The sequence below is a fragment of the Pholcus phalangioides genome, unplaced genomic scaffold (genome assembly GCF_987345545.1).
Source record: "Pholcus phalangioides strain wild (caught in Gottingen) unplaced genomic scaffold, Ppha-v1.0 ptg000015l_1, whole genome shotgun sequence".
Taxonomy (NCBI): domain Eukaryota; kingdom Metazoa; phylum Arthropoda; class Arachnida; order Araneae; family Pholcidae; genus Pholcus; species Pholcus phalangioides.
In genome coordinates this window covers 35,180,454-35,206,305 of record NW_028301608.1, presented here as the reverse complement: position 1 = coordinate 35,206,305, position 25,852 = coordinate 35,180,454, and the positions used below count along the sequence as shown (strand labels likewise).

At 34.2% G+C, this 25,852-nt stretch overlaps 1 protein-coding gene across 2 annotated transcripts in view; it reads left to right on the top strand.

The window, feature by feature from the left end:
* Nucleotides 1-25,852, top strand: part of LOC149075915 (uncharacterized) — a 57,195-nt gene that overhangs the window by 6,534 nt on the left and 24,809 nt on the right. For both annotated transcript variants that reach the window (XM_089243420.1, XM_089243421.1), the window contains exons 2-5: nucleotides 12,651-12,716; nucleotides 17,361-17,471; nucleotides 20,749-21,141; nucleotides 24,457-25,218. In XM_089243420.1, the coding sequence (XP_089099546.1) occupies nucleotides 12,651-12,716; nucleotides 17,361-17,471; nucleotides 20,749-21,141; nucleotides 24,457-25,218 (1,332 nt within the window). The remainder of the gene's footprint in view (nucleotides 1-12,650; nucleotides 12,717-17,360; nucleotides 17,472-20,748; nucleotides 21,142-24,456; nucleotides 25,219-25,852) is intronic.

The following is a 25,852-nucleotide window of genomic DNA, read 5'->3' as shown; positions in this document are numbered from 1 at the left end:
TAGACTTGGAAAATTAATTGTAGTTGAAGTGAAAATTATTCACATAGCATCAGCAAATATAGCTATGTGCTGTAAGTCAGTGGTTCTCAAAGTTCAGTGTTTTAAAGTAGTTGTTTATTAAGCTATTCTAGAGGAAGCCATGGGTGAGAGACTTAAAAGAACCACAGCTGTGGGGGGGGGGGGGGGGTATTTCGAAGAACTGTTAGACATTTTAATGGCCCTGATGTTTACAAAGATGGTTTTGCTGATTTCTCTTCAAAATTCAAATTCCTGGACAAAACATGTTTCCTATAATGAAAACTATTTTATTCTGATTTTCTTATATTTAATATGGATTGATTATTGTCTTAATGTATCGGGATTCTCACAGAACCTCACTTTTCCTGGGCATGTTGGAGGATTCCAACATTCAAAAAGCTAGTGTGTGTCCCCCCCTCCCTCCCGATTTTTCCAACATGCCAGCTAATGTGATAATTTGTTCCATAAATGGAACATAGTTTTTATTCACATATCTATAAAATTGATTTTTGAAGCAGCGATTGATTTGTGTGTGTGAGTGTTCTCCATACAAATCTACAATTTTAGATTGCATATATACCAAACGGGGTCCGACTTGAACGATAGACTACTTCAAAGCTGGGCAAATGCTTGAAATGGGCAAAATATAGTCGGGCAACAATGATTACTGGGCCTCAACAATCAATTTTGGAATGTTTACATTGGTTGCCGTGGTCCCTGACAATGCGTTTCAGACATTCGAATGCCTCTATAATGGTTTTTCATTTTTTTAATGCTGCCAGTATTATGTGCAATAGTTTATTCCTTCATCACTTTCGTCACTTTTCCAACTCTCACAGCAGTTGAGGGAAACCCGGGCAGTGCTGGGTATTATAGCTAGTATCAGATAAAAATTAATTCAAACATTTCCAGTTTTTTATTGTGTATAGAGAGGATTTCAAAGTATTTTTCAAAATTAATACTGAAACTTTAATATAAACTTGTTTGACAGAGTATTTGAAATTTGACTTTTTTGGGGTATTTTTTCCCATTTCGATTAAAATTTGCCAAACTTTTGAAGTGAATTGAAAATTATTTAGTCTTGTTATGTTCAGCTGTTTATAATCATGCCAAATAGATGTCTCGCATTAGAAGGATATTTAGAAACTCTCGGATATTTCAAATTAGAGGACAGATATGCCAATTACCTGAATGTGGGAACATCACGGATGAGGAGGATATTGTGTTGAAAATGATCTAGTGACAACAGAACTAGTGAAAAAGGATTTGCCATATGATCATTATAGCATGTTGGATAATTCACTCAGAGTTGCTAGAGTTTGCTGTATCCTATGTGTATAGTATGACAAGTGTAAGTTAACAGATGAGATGGTATGGGCCCCCCTCCAATTGCTTCTAAAATATACCTTCATTCTACCTGTAATATATGTATATTCATCCTTAACGAAACCTTTAGAATTTTTCTCCAATCTCATCTCTTCTATTATCACCACGAAATTTGTTAATTGCGACTGTACCTAATTGACCGTTGAAAATATATTTTAAAGATTTTGTATGTTTGTTAGTTTTTCTTTTTTTGGACGTGCAATAAAATATTCCTGACTCTGCCACAGAACTCAGCTAGAAGAGATCTTGGCAATGGGATAAGTTCTGGCATTCATTCAGAGTTGTGAGAAGCGGATGGTATTTGGCATTTCAAAGAGAAGTGACAATGAACCTTCTACAAACAAAGAAGGGTTAACCATTCATCAAGGTATCTTGTCACCTGAAAAAAAGTAGCCAGGTCATCTGATGGCCATTGTATTATGCTCTGGGTAATTTCTCAGAAAAGTCCTTAAAATCAGCAGAGGATGAAACAATTTGCTGGATGTCAGAGATTTATTCACAGAAATAGCTATTTACAAGTAGAGATCTTGACGAAATGCAATCAACAAATGAGGACTTGTCTTCCCGATACAATTTCACTTCTTCATAGTTCTTAAAAAGCGGCACCACGTTTTGAAAGTGTTGTATTTTCGCGAAGTGATGGAGCCTTGGGCTGAATTATATTGATCAGGCATATTATAGAAAATTAATATACTTTATTGTGACAAACTATTATGTAAAATGAATTAAATGTGGTCATCTTCAGAGCGGCAAAGCATCGTGGCCAGGGAAGTCAAAAGGTAAACATCAACAGACAAATGGCGTTGACCATGGGTTTTTTTTAGTTTGTAGTTTCATAACATTCCTCCCCTCACAATGGAATAAATCTTTTGACCAGTGTCCTCTTACGAGTCGACCTACGAAGAACAGAAGAGGATTGACTCGAAACTGGTACAGAGCATTTAGGATACTGAACTAAAGTATTTGTAGTAACCACAGAACCACCATCAGCAGGTTCGGCAGCAGTCTCTGGACATATTGAATCTTTAGTAGAAGGAGGCAGCAATAATTGATAGTCGACACAAAGTACTCCGAAGATTTCATTGCAGGATGTTTCTCTGAAGAAATCTTTTCTCATTTGGTTCTGATGATGTTTCCATTTTCCACGATCCGTCTGAACCAAATACATCATTTTGCCAAGATGTTTGAGGACTTTGACATTAACCCACTTAGGACCATTCGAATGGTTCTTACAGAAAACTTTGCTGTTTACTGAACTTATGGGTAGTACTGTCTTGTGAGAGAGTGTGCAATGTTTTTATCCTTTCAGGGAATAAGAGGGAGAGCAGATTTCTAGGCTGCCTGCAATGCAATAGTTCCACAGGGGACTTATCACAACCAGGTTTGGGTGTTATCCTATATGTTTTTTTTTTTATTTATTTATTTGGGTCCTTCAGAAACAACTCCCCATGTTCCACAGAGTATGCCATGAGGCTATCCTATATGTTATCAGAAGCTTTTGGAGTACTTCTGACTTGTGGTCTCTTCCCCACACAGCTTTTTTCATAGGTTCTTTGAATGTCCTAACAAAACATTCTGCTTCGCCATTAGAGGCTGGATGAAATATAGCAGTAGTGAGATGTTCAATACCATTGAATTTGCAAAAGCCCTCAAAAACTTCTCTTGTAAATTGTGTGCCACTGTATGATACATGAGTGATCTGCAATCTCCTTTTAATGATGAATATCTTCTTTAGAGCTTCAGTAGTCGCTTCTGAAGTAGTAGATTTCATCTTGATCAAATTTTGAATATGCATTGACAATGATAAGCCACATGAAATTTTAGAAGGGATCTACAAAGTCTATATGAATTCTGTTCCAAATATCATTTGGTTTTGGCCAATCTTGGAACAATATTTCTCACATTGCCATTGGCTTGCAGTGTTTTCAATCCGTGGAAACCAGCAATATCTTCAAGCTATCTGTTTCATTCGAACCATTTCTCAATGACAAATGTGAAGAGTCTTCAGAACTGAACTTTGCAAAGTCTTTGGAATGATTACATGAAGACATTCAGTTTGAAGTAAAAAGATACCTCGGTTGACAGAGAGTGAATTTTTTTCTTAGAAAGTATGGCTTTACATCCTCTCTTTGTTTTCAGGCAAGTCTTTTAGCCAACAAGTCTGAATATAATGAAATTTTTTTAGATTCTTGTCCCTAGCAGTTGCTTCTGTAGTGCTTTGTAGTCAACTGGATAGTGAGAAATATATTCATCCACCTGTACATCAATACTGTGGCATGCATTCAGGTTGAAGATAGGCATCGGAAAAATCTGTCTTGGAAAAACTTTGATCATTTTTGAATTTCTGGAATAATTCTTCAGGTCTTGGAACAGGAATATTGATAATAGACTGATTTATATCAATTTGAGTTCACTGTCACTTTGTAGTCACCACAAATCCGAATAGAGACATTCTGTTTATTTACAACAACTGTAGGAGCGGTCGAGCATTTGGCTTCAGAAAAACACTAGCCTTGTAAGAATTACACTTCCCAAGTTCATCTCGAAATACTTCATGCCTCTGGAAAACGTACAGCCAATTTTTCAAGAAAAGTAGTTGTGTTGCCAAAGTAATCACTCGCTGAACAGAGTCATCAATGTGAAAATCAAACGCTTTGAACCAGTCCCAAAATGTTACATCCTTCCGCAGTATCCATAATAAGAGGAAGGTCCATGGTTTTACCCTTAGATTTGACCATGACCAGAATTTTTCCTTTTAATGGAAATTCAACACAACCATATCCTTCCAGTTTTGCAGTTGATGGACTGCATGGTGGTGACACAAGAACTTTGTATCTCTTAGTTATTAACCATCAGTAAAATGAGTAATTTGTTATCTGTACAGCTCATGCCAGCATTCACAGTTTCTGTAATCTGAAAAGAGAGATTAGCTCCCTGATGTTTCTGATTTGGAGAATTTTTCGTTGGATTAAATTTTTTTTTCTTGAATAGCAAACGGAAGAAATATGGCCTATTTTTTTGTAAAAATTGCAAGTGACCATATATATGTGTGTGTGCGTGCGCGCGAGAGAGTGTGAAATTTGCACTCGGATGTCTGCCATACCAGGTACATCACCGGGTTTTTTTCAAAGACTGAATTTGGCTTCTCTTGGAATTCTACCACGACTTTGAATATGAATTTTTTATTTGCAGAACTTCACAATTATTGAAAGACAATTAGGATTCACTTTCAGAGTCCGCGCTGTGTAGCTTCAAAACCGTCTGTAATTTTGATGACACCTTCAAGACTAGGATTCGTGTGCTGGAGAGCTGCAGAGCAAACTTGCTCATGAGGAGTATGAAGAACTACGGCATCGTGAATTAGAGAGTCCACGAAAGATTGAGAACATCCATCTCGATTCCATGCAAATCTACAGTCCCTGGCAATTCCTCATAAGTCAGCGACCCATTCCTCGTACGTCTGGCCTGATTGCATATGGCATCTGAGAAATTCACATCTATCAGCAACACATGGGTTTTAGATTCAAAATAAGTAAGTTTCTGTACAATATCCACATACGAACGAGTTGCGACATCGGCTTTCACAAACAGTTTTTGAAGTAATTCAAAAGTTTCAACACCGACCCATGACAAGAAATATGCACGTTTCTGCTTATCTTCTGTGACACCATGAGCTTCGAAATGCTATTCAGGCAGCACAGGTACGTGCTCCAGCGGTCACGGATCCTATCGAAATGACAAAATGTGGAGATGCTCATCTTCAGTGATTTGGCTTGTCGTCCAAGAACTTGTTCCAAGAGTGCTTGTTGGTTTTACTGCTGAGCTGCTAACAAATTTCCATCCATTGCTGCTGTCAAAGTAGAACCTGATGAATATGCGTAGCACTGGGATTAGTTTTCGCCATCGTTCGGAAAAGAATACTGGCATTCAAACTTTACTTGTTGCCATATCTGTTGTATTTTTACGAAGCGGTAGAGCCCTATGCTGAATTATATTGATCAGGCATGTTATAGAAAAATAATATACTTTATTGTGACAAAAATATTATGTAAAATGAATTAAATGCAGTCATCGTCAGAGCGGCAAAACATCATGGCCAGGGAAGTCAAAAGGGAAGCATCAATAAACGGACAACATTGCCCACGGTTTTTTTAGTTCATAGTTGTAGTTTCATAACAGAAGGCCAAACAGACCTTTTAGAATTTTCTATTATATTCTAGAATCATCTTCACGCTTCTCCTTTGGCATTGCATCGGAGCAGTTGCCAAACGATCCAACTTGGCAATATTTCAAGGGGTTTACAAAAAGTGTAACCAATCATATATAGTTTTATTATTGTCAGAAAGATGACAATAATAAAACATAATTACTATTTACATAATTTTCTATTAATATTAAATTATTATTCTATTAATTAAAATATTGGTCTGTGATGCTAAGACAGTGTGCGGTTTGTCAAAAAAAACTATGTGTTGCCAATGTGACAAACTGGTTCACCAAAGATATTTTCCTTCTTATCACAAACATTTTTAAAAAAATTAATTTTCTGCAAAAGTTTTTGTGTTAAAAATGTATGCGTAAATCTGGTATGTGTTGTGAATTTGTAGTCGAAAATTTCGTGTAGTAACTGTATTCCAGAAATAATCGTCAGAATGTAGGTGATACCAGTTTTAGCTCTCACCACTCCTCAAGCGTTAGTGTTCATAGTTCAAAGTTTTGTTCATAGTTAGGCCTTTAAGTGGTGATCAAGTTAGAATTGTTTCATTTGATTAGAATGTCATATATAATGATCGTTATTTGCAGTTTATTTGAAAGTGGAATATTCCAAGGCTTGTATCATATTTGCATTTTTGCACAGAAGGTCACAATTTCATACCAGAAGTCCAGCGTTATTGCCAGTCTTAAAAACAAATTTGTTCAATGTGAAACTCATTGACAACAATGCACATAGTCTGTAACTCCAAATTAATTTAGGTAAAAGTTTTTTCCCCTCCAAACATGGGAAGCTCATTTCTATTGATGGAATAGAAACGAGGTGTCACACATCAAAACCTTTGATGAATTCGAAATTTGTATCTGCAGATTATACTCAGGAAATTGTAGTAATTAAGCTTAATAAATGAAAGTGTGCGTGTGAGTTTACAATATGCTTTTTATATCCACAGAATTGAATTCTCCATACGAATTGTGGGTAATTTTTTTCAAAAGATGGGAATTTTCTCCCACATTCAATCTCAATATTTTGTAGCCTTCTGTCTATCATTGTTTTGTAAATGTATTGATACTTTTCCCCCAAAATGATATATTTGCATCGATACAGAGAAATGCATTTGTTCAACAAAGCATGCTCCTAGAACCAGAAAAAACTAGAACACTTCTGCTAATTAATGCATGTCTTGAAGCAGCTAAATACTTTTGTAATCAACTTGAAAAGTACACAGCTATTGCTTAATTACTATTTTTTAATAACTAGATTTGCCTGGCCATGATAAGGCTCAATCACATTTGGTGAGTTTACTAGCTACTCACTTGTAATTTTACTCACTGCTAGTCTGTATAATAACCATAGGCAGAGATAGACTTGGAAGTCTGGGAATGGGGTCACTATTATCAAGGTTGGTACAGTGCTTAACTCTTTAACGCCCAGACAGAAAACCTGGGAGGGTCGTGAAAATACCAAGTTTTTTCTGTTCGAAGTGGAATCGTCCAAATTTCGGCCACTTTCCCTCTCCCCACCCTTTCTCCATGAGTTTCTATTCATGTCACCCTTTGCATTGACGTTCACCCTTTAATTTCAATGGATTTTCGGGAGATAATTTGTCTACTGAAAACACCCCTTTCCTCACAGTATTATCTCTTTGTAAAATGCATTGAGTACCCTTAGTCCATTCTCACGGAACATTCTAGTACATCAGCTTTTAAAATCCCATTGATAGAGCGTTGCAGTTGTCCTTTCCGTTCCCGCCTCTGACCATAGCTTTCATCTTCTTCCCCGTTGGTGACAAAAGCCCACCAAAACATACCCATACCCCCTAGCTGGGCCAACTTGAGGCGGTTATGGGCATTAACCTACTCGGGCGATCTGGGCATTATAGAGTTAAACGCTTCTTAAAAAGTCATGAATTTTCATTTCTCTTTTTAAGGGACCTATCATTACTTTTCCCCCACTAGTATCTAGGAGGCTTTGGTAGTACTTGGTGCTGAAAGAATATAGGGGGGGCCAAAAAATTAGGGGGGGGAATTAATATTTTGCTTTTAAAAAACTATAATATCTAAATAAAATAACCTCTTTATATGCTATATTAACCAATTTCTGCTAATTTAAATACTTTTTGAAAGGTACTAAATCTAAATTTCTCTGGAAAAAAGACTCGTTTTCGTGCCCCCTCCAAAGGTTTATCCTGTGTAGCCTACTCTGACTGAAAAGTACAGTACTGTATTCTGTAGGCCTATATATTGGGGAAAAAACTTGCAGTATGAGTTTCACTCTTTGCAAGCGCTACAAAGATACTTTTTCACTACAAAAATATTTTTTATTTATCCTTTGCAACTTTATCCCAAGGCAGGCTATTTTAGGGAAAACATTTCTAGCCGATAACCCATCCCATCTCCTTCCTTGAAGGAGTTACCAGAAGTCCAGAAAAATTAACAAAGTTAGAAAGAAAAAAAAATGTTGTAAAGGAATTATCATTACATCAAGAACCAAAATTATTGTTATGTGTGATCAAATTTATGCTGTTGTTACCTTTTTTACATCAACACTGTTAATACCATCAGAAAATGTGCTTTCATGTGTTTATTCGCCGCAAAAAATTTTATTTGATTAATTTATTATAAAAGTTAACCAAAATGCATTGTTCCTGTAAAAAAAAGTTTACCGCATTGCATGTCTTACACAAAAAGTACCAATACCAATAACTTCAGCTTTTGGTGATTTTGTAGAGCAAAATACTGATGTTATCAGATGCATTCAAAAGAAGGAAAACAAGTGACAAAGTTAAAATTAAATTCAAAACAATTTTGAGCAAAATATCAAAAAAGTATCATTTTATAGCGATATTATATTGCCCATGGCAATAGAACTGAGTTGTGTCCAATTTTACAAAAATGTCTAAATAGTAGGTGAAGATGTGCCATATTTTAATGCCACATTGTTTTTATTTACTCCATCAACTTCAGCAATGATCTTAACTGTTTCCTTTTGAGCCCACTCATTTTGAAACATGAGAAATATGAAGCATTCCTAACCAGGGTTGGCAGTTTTTGATGGTTTAAACCGCTGTCTAAACTGTCATGTCGAAAACCTCAAATATTGCTTTTGAATATGAAAATTCCCATCCAAATACGCACATTAATTGCATGTGATTTTTAAATGGACTATGTTATACAAAGAATAGGAAATTAAATATTAAATACTTACTCTACAGACAGAATTATTTTGGACAATATGTTGTTTTATAATATACAATTTGAATAAAGCATAGCATAAACACTGAAGGGAAAACTGGAATGATTTGACATTCTCTGATTCAAGATGATTCTTGACCTTCCAAAATTTCTTCAACTGCTTATATATGTGCATTGATATAAACCATCTGCTGTACTCTTTTTACAGCAGATAAGTGTTTAAAAATATTTATTACATCATATATGTAATGTTGATTTCTGTTATTAGATTATCTAGATAATCACTGATACTTAAAACAATAGGGCTTACTCTTATTGTGCATAACATTGAAATATATCTAGCAATTAAATTACTAAATCGTAGGACTAAAATGCCATTTAATTTGACAATGCTAGCTTGTACATGATGCTTAAGAAACTCCTATTACTTATCCTTAGTCAAACTTGATTTATTCTTTCTTTTGCACTATGATATGGTATACTTACTAGCATTTATAATGCAATGGTTTTCTAATTGAAGCTGTATTTAAACATGCAAAACAAATGCTTTGGATATAGTCCTGTCAGCTCTGCTTTGTTTGAAAATACTCTTTAAAACTGAATTTTAAGCACCCTGAGCTAAGAAATTTTTAGGTGATCATAAAGGAGTTTAATTAGTGCATTAACAAATGCTGCATGAGAATTTTTATATGAAATAAAATTTTGGGCAGATCAGAAAATTTAAATTATCAAAATAGATTTTTTTCTCTCAGTTATTGTAATTACAAATATAAAACCCTTTAATCTACATAAAAGTAAGGGTTTTATTATTTGACTTATCTATCATGTTACAAAAACTATTTGACAACATTGACAATAAGTTTTGGACTTTTAATACTGATTTAGTTTCTGAAGTCTAAAACCTAACTCTCTGATGCCCTATCACACATATTTTGAATAAGCAGCTCTATTCCGCTTAGCAAATTGAACACAAGTAATCAGTAGCTTAGATAAAAATGAACCACAAAATTATATTTTATATGTTCAAAAATTCAAAATTGTAAATTATAATTGATATTTTATTAAAATATTGTATTACAATAATTTAATTTTTAAACAATTTAATATGCAAAAGAGTAAGTTTTTTAACATGTTATATACCTATTGTGTTCAAAACATTATCAAAAAGCATTCATTCAGATTTTTGATGGTTTAAACCAGGGTTTGTTTTTTGACAATTTAAACCAGTTTTTGACATCAAAAACCCACCCTGTTCCTAACGCATAGCCACTGACTTACAGCAGATTTTTTTTTCCATTCACCATATTGATTAACATTCTTTTCCATACCCCCACATGCCATTGAAGGACAATTCTTCTTCCCCAACATTGCAGTAAGTTAATTCTCTGAAACTGACTTTACGGGTTAATGTTCGGTACTCTTTTGTTGATTTGTTTTTGCAATATCAAATTTGAAATACAGTGAAACCTGTATAAAATGGGAGGTCAAGAAACTGAAATTATTTTCAGTTTTATAGAGGTGCACTTAAAATATATGCAGTGATTTATTTCTATCATTTATGAAATTTGAGTTTTGAGAATATCACCTTAACATGTATAAACCAATGAGTATTAAACAGAGACATGCATATTATTTTGAATTTTTTTCATGTTTTCTGTTTCAAATACAGTAGAACCTTGTTTATCCGAACATCTGGGTCAACAGAACACCTTTTCAACCTAACTCATTTTCAGTTTTCTATAGTCAATGATGTGCAACAGTCTGTATTTTCTTGGAACATCAATCCTCTTATCTCCCAACTCCATGGCTTCCTTCTATTGTACACAATAATCCACTTCTAAACAATTGTACATACCATACCGTGAGCTGTAGACGTAAGCAGGGGCAGTACAGTTTATGTTGTTATAAACGATTGACAAGCAAACAGACGCATGAATATGAGCAGCTTTAGCTGCCACCTTTTTTTTTGTCTGGCGAACTCATCTTAATCCTATGGGTAACAAATGAGTTTATTAGTGAGAGGGGAGAGACCCCCCTCCCCCTTTGGTCCCGATGTGTTCAGATAATCAAGCTTCTCCTGTAACTGTACATTTGAAATTTCATATTTAAAATGTGCTAATAGTTAAACTTCAATATAAAACGCTCTCCTGCATAGCAATAGAATGAACACTTACTTTTGTCAAAAATGAAAATTTTTTAATATAGTGACACACACTCTTTGATATAATGATATTTTACAGACCAAGAAAAATATTGTTGTAAAGAAATTATCATTATATCAAGAAGCAAAATTATCCTTACATGTGATCAAATTTATGCTGTTGTCATTTTTTCTACATCGACACTGTTAATATCATCGGAAAATGTTCTTTCATGTATTTATTTGTTACAAAATATTGTATTTGATTAATTTATTACAAAAATTCATTAAGATGCATTGTCCCTGTAAAGAAGTTTACCGCACATTGCACTTTCACGTCTTACACTGAAAGTACCAATTCCACTAACTTACTTCAGCTTTCCGTGATTTTTTAGAGCAAAATACTGATATCAGATGCCTTCAAAAGAAGGAAAACGAGTGACAAAGTTAAAATTAAATTCTAAATGATTTTGAGCAAAATATAAAAAAATATCATTTTATAGCAATTTCAAAAATCTCCTAAAAATATCATTACAGAGGGATTTATCGTAGTAAAGGATATCATTATATGGAGTATCGTTGAAGCACGGTTTCATTCTATTTAAAATAAAAATTGGGAAATCGCATTCCTTTTTAAAAAAACAGCGATAATGAGATCAACAACCAATAACGTTTGTCAAAGATGCTCATTATCTGTAGCACGTAAACTTTGTTTTTTATCCTACAAAATCCATTTTTGTGTTCAAATTTAATACACTGTTCTTGTTGCCATCTCTACACTGAATGAAAATCTTTGTAGTAGCCAAAACACAGTATCGTTAAATTGTGAACAATACTTGTCTTCCTCACGTATTACTCTCCTAAAATTATCAAACGTTTTCCAAGAAATAGGAGTGTTTTTGAATAGAAATCTACATTTCCATCATAAATGAAATACTAAACAAGCTTCAACTAAACGTTAAATAGTAAATCCACTTCCACTCAAGCCCTATCCCCAGAACCAGTTCAGATAGATAATAAGCACTTTCATCGTTTTTGCAAGAAGTGAAAGAGCTGACCTAACAAAAGGGTGGAACAGAACTACTTAACTTTCCTTCCATCCAAAGGACAAAAACTTGCAGTTGGACAAAAATTCTATCCGTTTTAGCAGGTTTTCTATCTCAAATAGACTTAATATGCCTTCTGTTTCCGCATTAGATAGTTTCCGTTCTAAAGAGGTTTTCTAATAGTGAAAAATTATTAATTCTTCACTAGACTATATATTTGTTCCGCTTAAGACAGGTTTTCGTCTTAGGTTTCACTGTACATTGTTCCTATGTAAACTTGTTTAAGGATCAGAAACATCTTCGTTGAGTCTTTGCCTTTCATGCTGGGGGGGGGGGGAAATGTGGAAAAATTAAATAATTCTACTTGTTGTAGGTCATCAACCATTTTCAATCCACTGCTGTATGTAAGTCTCCTGAATTTTTTCATTTTACTCTGATGCTTTTGCCATCCAGCGCTACCTTTCTGATATATTTGTAGGTAGGTACATGTGTGTATATTATGAAATTCTCGCTGGATAATTTTTTTTTCTCCAATTAGTAAAAATCTTATAATACCAATTTTAAAAAGTATTAATTTTCTGTGAGAATCTTCACTGTGTATACTTAATGTCGTAATGTTATCTTTAAATTCAGTTTTTTTTTCTCTCAAATAGATCCAGTGACAAATGAGAGTCCTGGTAGCCAAAGGGAAAGTGAGATCATTAGGCTCAACAGACAAGGTGACACAAATTAATTCTTTTTTTAAAATGATATTGTAAGGTTCACAGTAACATAAATTTCTGATTTCATTTTGACTTTAATGTGATGCGATGCAGAACTTGTTTTTTTTTTCTCTTAGTTTGTAATACAGCAATACCTTGACTTACGTGAAATCAGCAATTTATTTGGCTAAAATTGATCAGATCTGGTCAGTCATCTTATATTTACGTAGTGGAAGAAAATGTGTCAAAAAAAAAATTATCAAAAAATAGTTTTAAAACTAAATGGAAGAATATAAAAGGTGGGGGGGGGGTAGAGATTATGAAGTTGTCATAAATGTGTGTAAAATTTCACTGGGAGGGAGGGAATTGAATTCTGTTTGGGGCTTGCAACTGTATTTGGTCATGTAGCATCATGCATGCACTTCTGAATGATTCATTTTGACATTTGTATGGTAACAATTTATGAAACCTCCCAAAACAGTCTCGTCCGGATAAGGGTAACCTCTCAAAAACTGTCACATTTCCATGGAACCGAACACATCCCATTTGATTGACATTAAGCTTAACCTCCAAACAAGGATTTCTGATTAACTGCCACTTTTAAACATGAAAATTATTGAAAAATGATGATATCATAAGAAAAATAGCTGTCAAAATTTGCTCAGAAGTTCCTCCCTAGAACCTAGCATACATAAGAGAATTGTACATTCTCTTCCTTATGTTAGGGGTTATCAAAATGTGGTTTGCTGGACCCTGTAATTCCAAGCTAGCAGGTGCATTAAACACATTTCAGAAAAGAACAAAGCTGTAAATATAGCGAGTGGCTATGCCATAATCCATTAATTCCCTAGTTTCCATGCTCTTTGACCAAGGGTGCTTGGGTAAGCATCAATTGAAAATTCTACCAGGTAATAAAAAATAGCTAATTGTGTGTGGAAAGATGAGACATCTTTTGTATAAAAAAAATGCATGTCCATAGATATGAGGATTGCAACACAATTTTCCTTTATGAAATTGTCACATCTTTCACATCTTTTTGCCAAAATACAACGGCACAACAGGCAAATTTCCCAACGAGGTGGCTGACTTAAGAACATCGTGGATCCGCGAGCCATTTTTTGGAGGCCCTACCTACTACTGCTACACCACACATGCACCCCACCCCCAGCGAATCGCTACATACGGGAGTGTACGTGTAGTGAAACCTGACGTGAAGTTTTTTTTTTCTTCTCTGTAATGCTTGTTATGTGTAGTGCTGCCATCTGCCACCAGTTTTTATAACTATGAGTGAGGTGTTATGATTGAATGATTTATCGTTGTAGAACTGTTGCTCTCTGTGGCGAGACTTTTTAAAGGGGAGATCGACTCGCATTTGCGCCTTGAAGTTGGGAACCACAGAAAACCAACTTCAGCCGACCACCACTGTGAGGTTTGAACCCAGATCCTTGCATCGCGAGTCCGTCACTATAACCACTCGACCACCACAGCGGCAAACAAAAAAATCACACAGTTGCATTTTGTCTTTAGAACTCAATAAATTGTTGTTAGAATGAAATTTACAATAGAAAAGTATACAATCACAAATGATGTGAAATTCATGCATCTTCAATGCAAAGTGAATGTTACATGGTACGACACAGCTTTTTTTTTAAATATTTATAATATGGATTTTTATAATTTTGCATGCAATCAAAAATTTTAATTTTTTTTTAAGAATACTGAACCTTTTAACACTCAGCAGGGGCAAACAGCTTCGTGATTTAAATCACTTGATTATTTTTTAAAAATCATTTAAATTTAAATTTTGTTTTTTCTTTACAAAACTTCAATGATATTGAAGTAAAAGTAACCTGGCATGCTATGCATGTTACTGATATGTAGTAAAGTTTGTTATTAAAAAAGTATAGATCTTTGAGAGTATATATAGACATATAGACTTGAACTATCTCTAGATAAAGTGAAGAAAGAAAGCTGCTCTATTTCTAGATTTGATGCATGGAAAAAATTACAGAAAAATATAGGGAGTTGAACTTGGAACTTAGCTTAACTGCACTAAGTATTTTCAATGCATCCCAATGTGGCACTAGGGTTCCCCGTAATTAAAAAAAAATAAAAAAAAATTTTATAAAGCCTTGAATTCTATGTCTAATTCCATTCTAATTCTAATTATTGAATATTAGAAAATTACCTGTCAACCGTGATATACTTTAGTGTTTTATTTGTGGCAACACATGTTTTGTGTTCCTTCAGATTGGACGCGTTTTTTTATGTGTCTATTAAACTTCAATTCGTTTCTCTGCTTACTCGTACTTTAATCATTTATACAGATGAATAATTGCTAGATGTTATACTAACATAAATATCATTGGGCTTTCAACTTTACTTTTTGTATTAAAATTTTGAGTTTTTTTTTTACCAAAACCCATCAAATCTGTGAAAGAATAAAAATGTGTAAACTATTGAGCAACATCATGCAAGTCGGAAACACATCCACCATTTGTGCAATCAACAATCTTGTCCAGGGCCGGGCTTGAGTATTTTGCGCCCTGTGCAAGAACAGTGTTGTGGCCCTCTAAAATAATTTTTCCCAATCCTCCAGTGTCCTCTAACATCCCAGCGCTCGCCATATTCACACTAGCACCCAAAAACAACTATCCTACTATATGCTACTGTATTAAGGTGATGAAAAAAAGACAATGGCAATATAAATTGGAACAATAACACCCATTACCCAGCGAGAAAGATTGTAAGCGTTACCCCAGGTACTTGAAGGCTAACCACTGTTCTGAAATTATGATCCCGCAAGGGTTGGGCTGACAGAGCTCCAGCCTGGAATGATTCTTGTTTTTCTTCTTTACTCCTTAAACCATATATGCTCAACCCACGGGCCAAATGTGGCCCTCAGGGTCATATGATGAGGGCCCAAACATAATTTTATTAAAATGAAATCACAGCAGCGCATTTATTGGTGACGTAAGTGACCTGTGGCACATTTACAGAGCAATCCAACGACTGCTGTCGCATTCCAGACCTTCACCCACGATATCGGCAAGGCTATTGAGGGTGAGACCAAGACAATGGATTGTATATAATCAGCGGAAGTCTGCAGCCCATAGCCAATTCCTCTGGTTTCCAATGCTGCCACGACATGATGGAATTTTGTGATCTCTGCCATCATTCCAGCGAGAGTGAATTGCGACTCGAGTTACAGGAACCAAACAGATGGATTTGAACGCCAGAACTGTGAGGGTTTGATGGCTACTCGATTGACATTACTCGGTTCCTGATCCATAGTGATATTTGCTTAGAAAAAATATATATATCTGTAGCACAGTATAAAAAAATATTTGAGACTCGCGACTAGATCACGTCTTCTGTAACCATTTATAGGTGGTGATGGCAGGAAGGAGTGACGATGTCTTTTTATAAAAATATATATTTTATTTAAAATGTATATGGCATGACTACAAGATAAATTAATATCAAAACTTTCTTCTCTCAACAACAAGCGCGGCCGTTCATCTGCACATTCAAAAGCCAGCTAACTCAGTCTCCTTGACGACCTTCCTCCTGTAGTTGGCTTTGACCGACCGATTCCTCACAGTACATTTCCAGATCACTCAAGTGGCTCACAGCAAATTAACGGATCACTTAAGTGACAGGACATATTTACAGTGCATTTGAATGACTTGGGACACATTTTCAAACTAATGAAGTGGCCTGCACTCTCTAAAAGGTTGGGCATACTTGCTATAAACTCACTATAGAGAGAGACACCTAAGAGCACAGTCTAGAAGGCCATATCTTTCTGCACGGCGCCACAATGGAAAGGCTGTCAAGTCTGGACCACCGCTACCCAGAGCCGCAACTAATCGCACCTGCCTAATTCCTTTGGTTGTGCATCGAATGAATTGAGATGTCTGCACCATATGTGTGGTACTGAGTTGCCACCACTCATTCACTTTAATGGGGGGGGGGTGACTCATGAATAAAAAGCACTATTCTATATTTTTTTAAAAAAAATATTAATCCATGAAGTTAATTTGATCTCAATGACCTTTCATGTTACGTAAACACATTTTTTTGGTGTTCGTATTTTTTGCTTGTGGTTCATTTGTAGTTTATTTATTAATGCTTAATTAAATTTAAATGATTGAGAAAAGGACAAGTGATATGAAAATATGCATTTTTAATCATTAACAAGATTTGTTTTAATTAATAAGCAGTCAGTCAATTTTAATAAAAAAATCTTGTTTTGTTTTTTTTTTTAATCACTATTTTTTTCATACCCTGTTAACCTTCCAATAGCGGCTATATTTTTTTGGTTCCATTAGTTGTTGTTTGGAGGTATCATTGTATATTGATACCATATGATCAAATCATGGCTGTATATGGATATGTAAAATATTTGGAGTATGTACCTAGACATCTTAAAAAATTAATCGGGTTTACTAATTCTCATACATATCATAATATGATACATATCACAATATCATGATAATTGTGAATTTTTATGGAAATATAATTTCTCATTTAAAAATGAAATATCAGAAAATCATAATTTTTACCTCTCTTGGAAAGCCTCTCATTTCTAGAGCAAGTGATTAGTCCCTCTCTGCATTCCTTTGAACTAAATGTTCTTATTTCACTTTTTTTTTTCAGACATGCTCCTGTATGGGCATTATCCAGCATGGGATGAATTTATCGTTGTCGTATGTAGGCTGTGTCAAAGCCGGACAGTGCAGAAGCTCCAGTGCTTATCATGCCATATGAGTATGTGATGTTTTTCCCATTATTTGTCTTCATGTGCAATTGAATTTTATGATTTTGAGTAAAATGTTAAATGTTTAGCTCCAAAGCAGAATCTGCCAAAATCTACAAATTACGTCTCGGAACAATCAGTGCTACTGCAGAACAATCTTGAAGAATTTTAAGAAAAATGTAGAAATTATGGGAATTTTTAGTGGAGAACTTTTCCAGTCAGACGATGGTTTGTTGCAGAAAAATGCAAAACATTCTGCTTTGGGGATTTTTAGTATTTTTTATGAAGGGAAACTTCTTTAGTCAAAGTAGGGAATTTTCAAATCCTGCAGAAAACTTAACGGAAATGATGTAAGCTAAACTGAAACACAAATAATGTAAGCTTTCCTTTGCCTTATATAAGAACCAGTTCTTATCACACACCCGAGTGGCATGGTGGCAATATGTTCACCTACCACGGTGAAGGTTGCCATCAAGTCCCAGGATCGCATCGGGAAAGAATATAGAACAAAACATTTTCTCTAACGAGCTTGAGGTAACCACCACCGATATAGATGCTGCCTTCATTTGCAACTCAGTTCATTAATAGCAGTAAATTGCAGTATGGCCAAAGTTAGTGTATTGATTCTTTCATAACATTTGGATTACCATTTATTCTGAACTCTAAATTAATAAATCATTTTAATTTGTTAAAATATAATTATTTATGTTTTCAATAAATTATAAAAAAATAATATGGTGGAATACTATTTATAAAAATAATATTTTCGATTATATTTGTAAATAAAAATAATAAGAAGCTTTAAAATTAATGAGAATTTATGAAAGGCGTAATTTTTAAATATTGGAAACAGTGCAATATTCACTAAGATATTGGAATTTGTTTCCCCAAATTTCCTCGGTTTTTCAAATTTGAATATAGTCTAATCCCATTGTAACGAACACCAAGAGACTGGAGAAATCACTTTGTTATAATGAAATTCCGCTATAAAGAAATCCCATTGTTCCTATGCAATCTTATCTGTGGTTAGAAAAGTGTTCATTACAACGGAATTTTGGCTATAATGGTATTCGTTAAAACGAGATTCGACTGTATCTGTATTGCACTTAGAAGCATGTTTTTTTTTGTTGGTATCAGGACGAAACAGGTCAACAACTTTCTAACTGGATTTTATGCCACATGGGGACTGTATAAAAAGTTTTTTTTTCAATTTCAATAACTATACAACCCCTTGAAACATAAAAGGCATATGAGTACTACACGTTAGTTGTAAATTTTTTGTAATTGGAAGTATACCTATAGGCTCAATGGTTCGCCAGTAAAATGTCATGTGCTAGCATGGCCTTCATCTTATCAACCGTCCGTCGTAGAGGTACGATTTTCATTTAAAAAATGCTCAACGGGCATTCAAAAATTACCCGGTACCAGTTTTGAGAGTGGAATACAGTGTGTGACAAAATAAAAAAATCGAAATTTTTATACATTTCCCCTCTGTGTTCTAACTTCCAATTAGAATGTTGTTGCCCTGTCTCTCCTGAAGCCCACACAAAAAAATTCCATGTTTCTAAGTGCAATATTCATAGAAATATTCAAAAAATGTAGGTAGTTTGATAAAGAACAGCATTAAATGTAGGTTAAACGGTTGTTCTGCATATTTAACGCTGTTCTTTCCCAAATTTCCTCCATTTTTCGAATGTGATATCTCTGTGAATATTGCCCTTTTAAAAAAATGTTGGCATCTGATACAGGGAACATATACAGAGATACAGAGGGAACATATAAAAATTGAAATTTTTTTATTTTGTTGCATACTGTATATTCACTCTCAAAACTGGTATAGGATAATTTTTGAATGACTGTTGAGCATTTTTTAAATATGAATCATATCTTTACGATGGACAGTTGATGAGATGAAGACTATGGCACTTATAGGACACCCAGTGGGTGTGTACGTACAGAGTGATTCAGAAAAGGTGGGGAAAACTTTTAAGAGGTGATAATACATACCAATACAAACAATTGTCATCAAAGAATGCATGGTCTAACATGAAATGCAAATATGCTAGCGTGTTTCTAAACGGCTGTTCTGCAAATGTTAAAAGGGCATTCCTGTTGAAATTTATCAGGATACGTAGATTTGTGATCTCGCAATTGATTTTATACTTAGATTATGATTTTACACTTAGATTATGATTTTACACTTAGATTATGATTTTACACTTAGATTATGATTTTACACTTAGATTATGATTTTACACTTAGATTATGATTTTATAGTTGTTATGATTGTAATGTATATTTTGTAATGTATGCTTTTTATGAATAAATTATCCAGTCCGTGTGGACAATGAGCCGATATGGCCATATGGCGATGTGGCCTGGGTATCTTTCAGTTTGACAGAGGAAAAGAACACCAAGCCATATGCAAATCTGCGTCACAGTGAATAAAAGGCACAGATGCCAGCACTGTGAAGTTATTCCAGCGTGCAACCATTCTAACAGCTGTAACATGTGGGATAATGGCACACTTTAGTAATACTGAAAAAGCAGGCATGCATTTCATTTACAGAGCTGCAAATGAAAGTACCACAGAGGCAGCACGAATGTACGGTGAGCGTTTTTCCCATAGGAATCTGTAAACATTTGCACGCTTGCATCACAGCAGCTGTGTGAAACAGGATCCTTTCTTGCTTCCTAGTCTGATGCAGTTCGTTCAAGGACTGCCAGAATGGATGCATACGGTTTACTCTTTCCCAGATTACATTTGCATGCATGGTGTTCATTTTCTCCTGATACATTTCAACAGGAATAGTGTTTTAACATTTGCAGAACAGTCGTTTCGAAATGCACTAGCGTGTTTGCATTTCATGTTAGACCATGCATTCTTTGACAATTGTTTGTATTGGTTTGTACTATCGCCTCAAAGTTTTTCCCATCTTTTCTGAATCACCCTGTGTGTGTGTGTGTGTGCCCGCGCCTGATTGCATTAAAAAGAAAAAAACAAGGGTTGGCATTTTTAATGCAATCGGGCATAGCCACCCTTCAGAAAAGACTACTCTTTTCAAACCATGCATGGGTTCCCGTGATGATGACCTACTGCATAGGTTCTATTTCACTCTCATAAAATTCCATCTTGTATTCCTTTTTTCTTCAAATAATTACCTTTTAAGTATATATATATATTGGCATCTCTATTCTCATAATATATGTTTCTCTTGCATATGGGTATTAAATGTTGAGATTTAAAGAAACTTATTTGCATAAATATTTATAATTCTGTATTTTCAGAAACGCATCATCCCATAGAATATGGTGAACTTACGAAAGCTGAGCAGCAAGCTACAAGACTTTGTGATAGTGCAGCTAGCAGCAGCACAAGATTGAACTTTTCTCACCAAAACTCAACTTCTGGTGTTTTTGAAAGGACTAATGAACATAATATGTCACGGCTTAATGATGTTTTTGTGTCACCAAGTAGACCTATGGGAAGTAGAATTATCAACTCCCAAAACTATAATCCACCGTCCAGAGATCACCTTACTACTTTGACAGAAAGTTCAAGCCATTCTGTCTCAGTGCCTAGTCTGCCAGCAAATTCAAGTTTTCCAACGTGGGATATGTCACATAAAAGAGAAAACCCTGTCTCTGTTGTGAAGAAAACGCAAACGAATTCTGCTATTGGTAAATTTATTTGCCTTTTCCTTTCATGTTTAACAACTATTCAGAACTGAACTTGTATACTAAAAATAAGGCAGATTGTATGGGCATTCTTAAATAATCATTTTCTTATTATGTTGGTAAGAAAAATCAATTCATTGCATGCATACACACCAATCAGAGCATAACTCTTATTATCAGTACGATAAAGGTTGATTCCTATGTTGCTAGTAAATTAAAATGTGTACCCACGTGTATATTAGAGAGCATTATTGTCAGTTTCTGTCTCTCTATTTTTTTTTTTTTTACCAGTCTGTTTATCTGCAAATACTTACAAAAATAAATTAAAATGTCCTCCAATGCAATATTACAATCACTCGCACCTTTCTTTTCCTAATTTTCCCTGGAAGACATTAACTTGGTTTTGGTAAGCCTATTTTTGCAGAATACTTCTTTTTGACTTTTCACAGGCAGAATTCAGATTTGAATTTATTTTCATAATTCTTTTCATGTTTTGTCACATCAGAAACCTCAAACATTGCTTTTCAATATAAAAATTCCCATTGAAAATACACACATTTAATGTTTAAAGTGGCTGTTATTCAAAGAATAAATACTTAATATGATTATAAAATAATTTTCTACTCTCTACAGAATTATTTTGAACAATATATTTTTTCCCTTGTGAAATATACAATTTGAATAGAGCCTAGAAAAAAGCTGAAGGAAAAACTGTGGAACTATTTAGTATTATTCAATTTAAGATGATTCTCGACCTTCCAAAATTTCTTCCACTGCTTATATATGTGTATTGATATGAAAAGAGTACAGCATATGGTTTATAACACACAAACACAGATAGGTGTTTAAAAAGTTCTTTTATACCATGTATGTAATTTTTATTTCTGTTATTACCAAATTATCTAGATAATCACAGAAACTTAAAACAATACCCTTATTGTGTGCATAACATTAGAATATAGCTAGCAATATCAAAATATGCACTGAATTGTAGGACTAAAGTGTCGTTTAATTTGGCAGAGCTGGTTGCATATGATGCTTAAGAATCACCTATAACTTATTAGTAATGCAAAAATAAGAATGAATAAGTTTAACTATGATATGGTATATTTACTGTCATTATAAATGCATTGGTTTTCCAGTTGAACCTGTATTTTAAACGTTTCAAACAATGCTTTGGGTATCTAGTCCTGCCAGCCCTGCATTGATATAAAATGTTTTTCAAAACTCTGGATTTATGCAACCTAAGCTAAGAAATTTTTAGGTGAAAATAAATGAGTTAAATAGGTGTGTTGACAGAGGTTGTGCAAGAATTTTTAGTATGGAATAAAATTTTGGGCAGATACGAAAATTTAATAAATCAAAATAGATATTTTATACTCGGTAATTTGTAGCGTACCGACGTGTGGAAAAGGATTGTGACGTGAGACTATTCGGTAAAGGAAAAGGATTGTGACGTCACTCAGGCTGACTTTTTCCTGTATTCGATTCTTTGTGAATATGCTAATTTTTGCAGTGTTGTTTCAACAGTATATAAGAGGACTAACGCTGTTTTTTTAGCTCTATTTTTATTTGTACTAGAGCTGGTCGTCTTATTCAACTAGTAATTTTAACATTTTACAACTGTTTGATTAATTTTTTATTAATGCAATTTGTGTTCTAGTTTGAATTAAAACCTTCTAATTATTATGGAGTCGTAGAGTGCTGCATTGTCACCTCAAATTAATTCAAAATATAAAACATTTTGAGATACATGAAAATAATTTTTTTTTTTTTTTTTTTTTTTTTTTGTTATTTAACATATGTCATGTTAAAAAAAATCTGACAACATAGACAATAAGTTTTTGACTGTTTTAATACTGAGTTAGCTTCTGAGGTTGAAAATCTAACCCTGTGATTTCCTATCTCACACATTTTGAATAAACAGCTCTAGTTTGCTTAGTAAATAGAACACAGGTAATCAGTAGTTTAGGTAAAATGGACCAAAAAAATTATTTGTATGTCAAAGTTCAAAATTGTGAAAAATATTTTTTTTTTGTTCACTTATTATAAATTAGTGTTTAAAAATAGAACATTGTAATATGCAAAAAAGTAAGTTTCTCATCATGTTGTTCGCCCATTGTGTTCAAAACATTACTCAAAAGCATTTATTTACGTTTTTACCAGTTTTTGGCACTTATGTTGAAAACCCAACCCTGCTTCTGAACCTTTAGAGATAGACTTAAAAATTCATGAAATTATTTTTTCCCCTGTGTTTTTGGACTTGCCATGTCCATAGAAATATCAAACTTGAAATTTTAAAAAAAATGTAATTTTAATTTCCCTAAAAAGTTGATTTTAAAAAATTAAACTTATTATAGCTTAAGTGCTGAAAAAAATTAATTTTTTGTTTTGTAAATCAAGCTTGGAATCGTTGCCCTTCAGCAAAAAAAAAAAAAATGAAGTGCTTTTGTGAACAAAAAATATTTTTTTTAATTCGATAAAACATTGGTTGTTAAAGGGTTAGGGAACCTTTCAACCGAGAAGAGATAATATTGATTTTTTTTCTTCATTAGTTTGACTTCTTTGAAGTTGGTTATGGTGCTGTTATCATGTATGATATAAATTGAAATAACAATGTGAAGTACCAAAGAAATTCAATATTTCGCAGAGTTGAAAACAAAACAAAATTTGTTGAGATTTTTGGATGGAACACTGAAAATAAAAGGGCTTACAAAACATATACTTTTAATGGTAGTTATCAATTACTTAGAATTCCAAATTAATTTTTATTTCTTCCTGTTCTATAGCATTTCATCATTTATTTTTGTTTTTATTTGTTATACTAACAGCATAAAAAAATGAAATATTGGGCATATGTAAATAATTATTAATTAATAATAAATGAATCGTACTGTATGTTTACATTCTATTAAACAAATCTTGCATTAGACAAAAAATTCTTCAAGCAATATATGTAAAATGTTCATTCTGTTTATAATTTCCTCTTGCCACAAATAAATATAATAAACAAAACTAAGCTCTCTACTATGCTGTCGAGATCAACAAATAGATATTTATTCTGAGAATAAATTTTTCTGCGTCTATATTTTATGTGGTTTCAATTTCAAACCAAGTTCTTGGGTTGGGGAGTTCTGAACTCTAAAAATACTGCACTGAAAATTTCAACTGTAGAAATTAATTGGTAAAGAAGTCAATTGCAAAGTAAACATTTAAAAGTATTAAATCGTTGTTTAATTTAAAATTCATAAAAGTAGCTTCAGAAACATTAACTTTGTATAGTTTGACTTGATTATTTTTCTATTTATCTGTTTACAGGCATTACTAAAGAAAGTCCAAAGCAAAAGAAGGAACGGTTGAAGAAATCTCAACTGACAGCTCAAAGAATAACAAACCAACAGGCTCGTAAGGCACCTGTGATTCACAGTATCACTCCTGATGTTATTGTTTGTGCTGCTTCTCCAGCTAGTTGTACAAATTTAATCTGCACCAGTCCAGCAATGCGTTCTTCGGCTGCAGTCTATGCCAAGAAACCTTCCAGTGATGTAACGGTGATTTGTCCTGGTCAGCATACCACTGGTGCAGCTGTCGGCTACGGTGGCCAGTCTGCTACAAAAACTGTTGTATGCTCTGGTCAACCTGTTACTAGAGCAGTCATTAGCCAAACTATCAACAAAAAAGGTGTTGTGTGGTCTGGTCATAACTTTGGTGCAGCATCAGTTATTCCAAATAACCAGCAGTCTAATAATACTATTGCAACTGTTGTCTCTCAACAAACTACTGGTGCAGCCGTTAGCTACAGTGGCCAACCTGCTTTGAAAAATGTTGCGGTCTGTTCTGCTCCACCTGTTAGTAGATCAGTCATCAGTCAAACTATCAGTAAGAAAACAATTGTCTGGTCTGGTAATTCTCAGTGTCAATCTTCAGTGATCCCCAATAGCCAGATATTGGACACCATGCCTACCATAGTCACTCAGACACATTCAACTGATGTGCAAGCAGTCAAAATGTCTTGTTCTTTACCTGTTACTGGTGCAGCTGTTTCTCCAATTTCAGCAATTTCTCAAACAGAAATAAAAGGTGTGTTGTTTTTTTTTTTCCTGTAATATTGCTGTAAGTATTCCAATGCTCTACCATAGTAATATATTGCAAGCAGAAGAATTTCATCAATTGTGTTGACATTATAATGGACTCGCATCGCAAGGACCTGGGTTTGATTCCCTTCGGGGGAACAGTGACGATCCGGTGAAGTTGGGGTTTTCTGTAGTTCTCAACATTTGTATATATTCAGTTCAAACATAACAGCCTCTCCCTCCCTCCCTCATGTGCATTTAACAGGACTCATCTCCTGTTTAAAATATGTCCTCCCCCCAGCAAGTGTGCCTCTCAGATGTGCAGATTTCCCTTGTTCATAGGTTGGACTTTTTCTGACACTACCATGCCCCTCTGGGAAATGTGTTTATATCGCTGTAGCAACAGAGCCTGGTCGTGTTTGGTTCATTCGGTTTTGTGGTTCTTAACTTCCAGTATCGAATGCTACAGATCTCTGCTAAAAAGTTTTGTAACAGACCCAGTTACAATTCTAATTCAATAGTTTAAAAAATAGATAGCATTAAAAATTTGCACACAACACACAGGATACACTTTCTGTTTGGTACACATGCACATTTCTTTGCCACTGTTGTAAACAAGTGGTCATTATGGCAGACTCGTA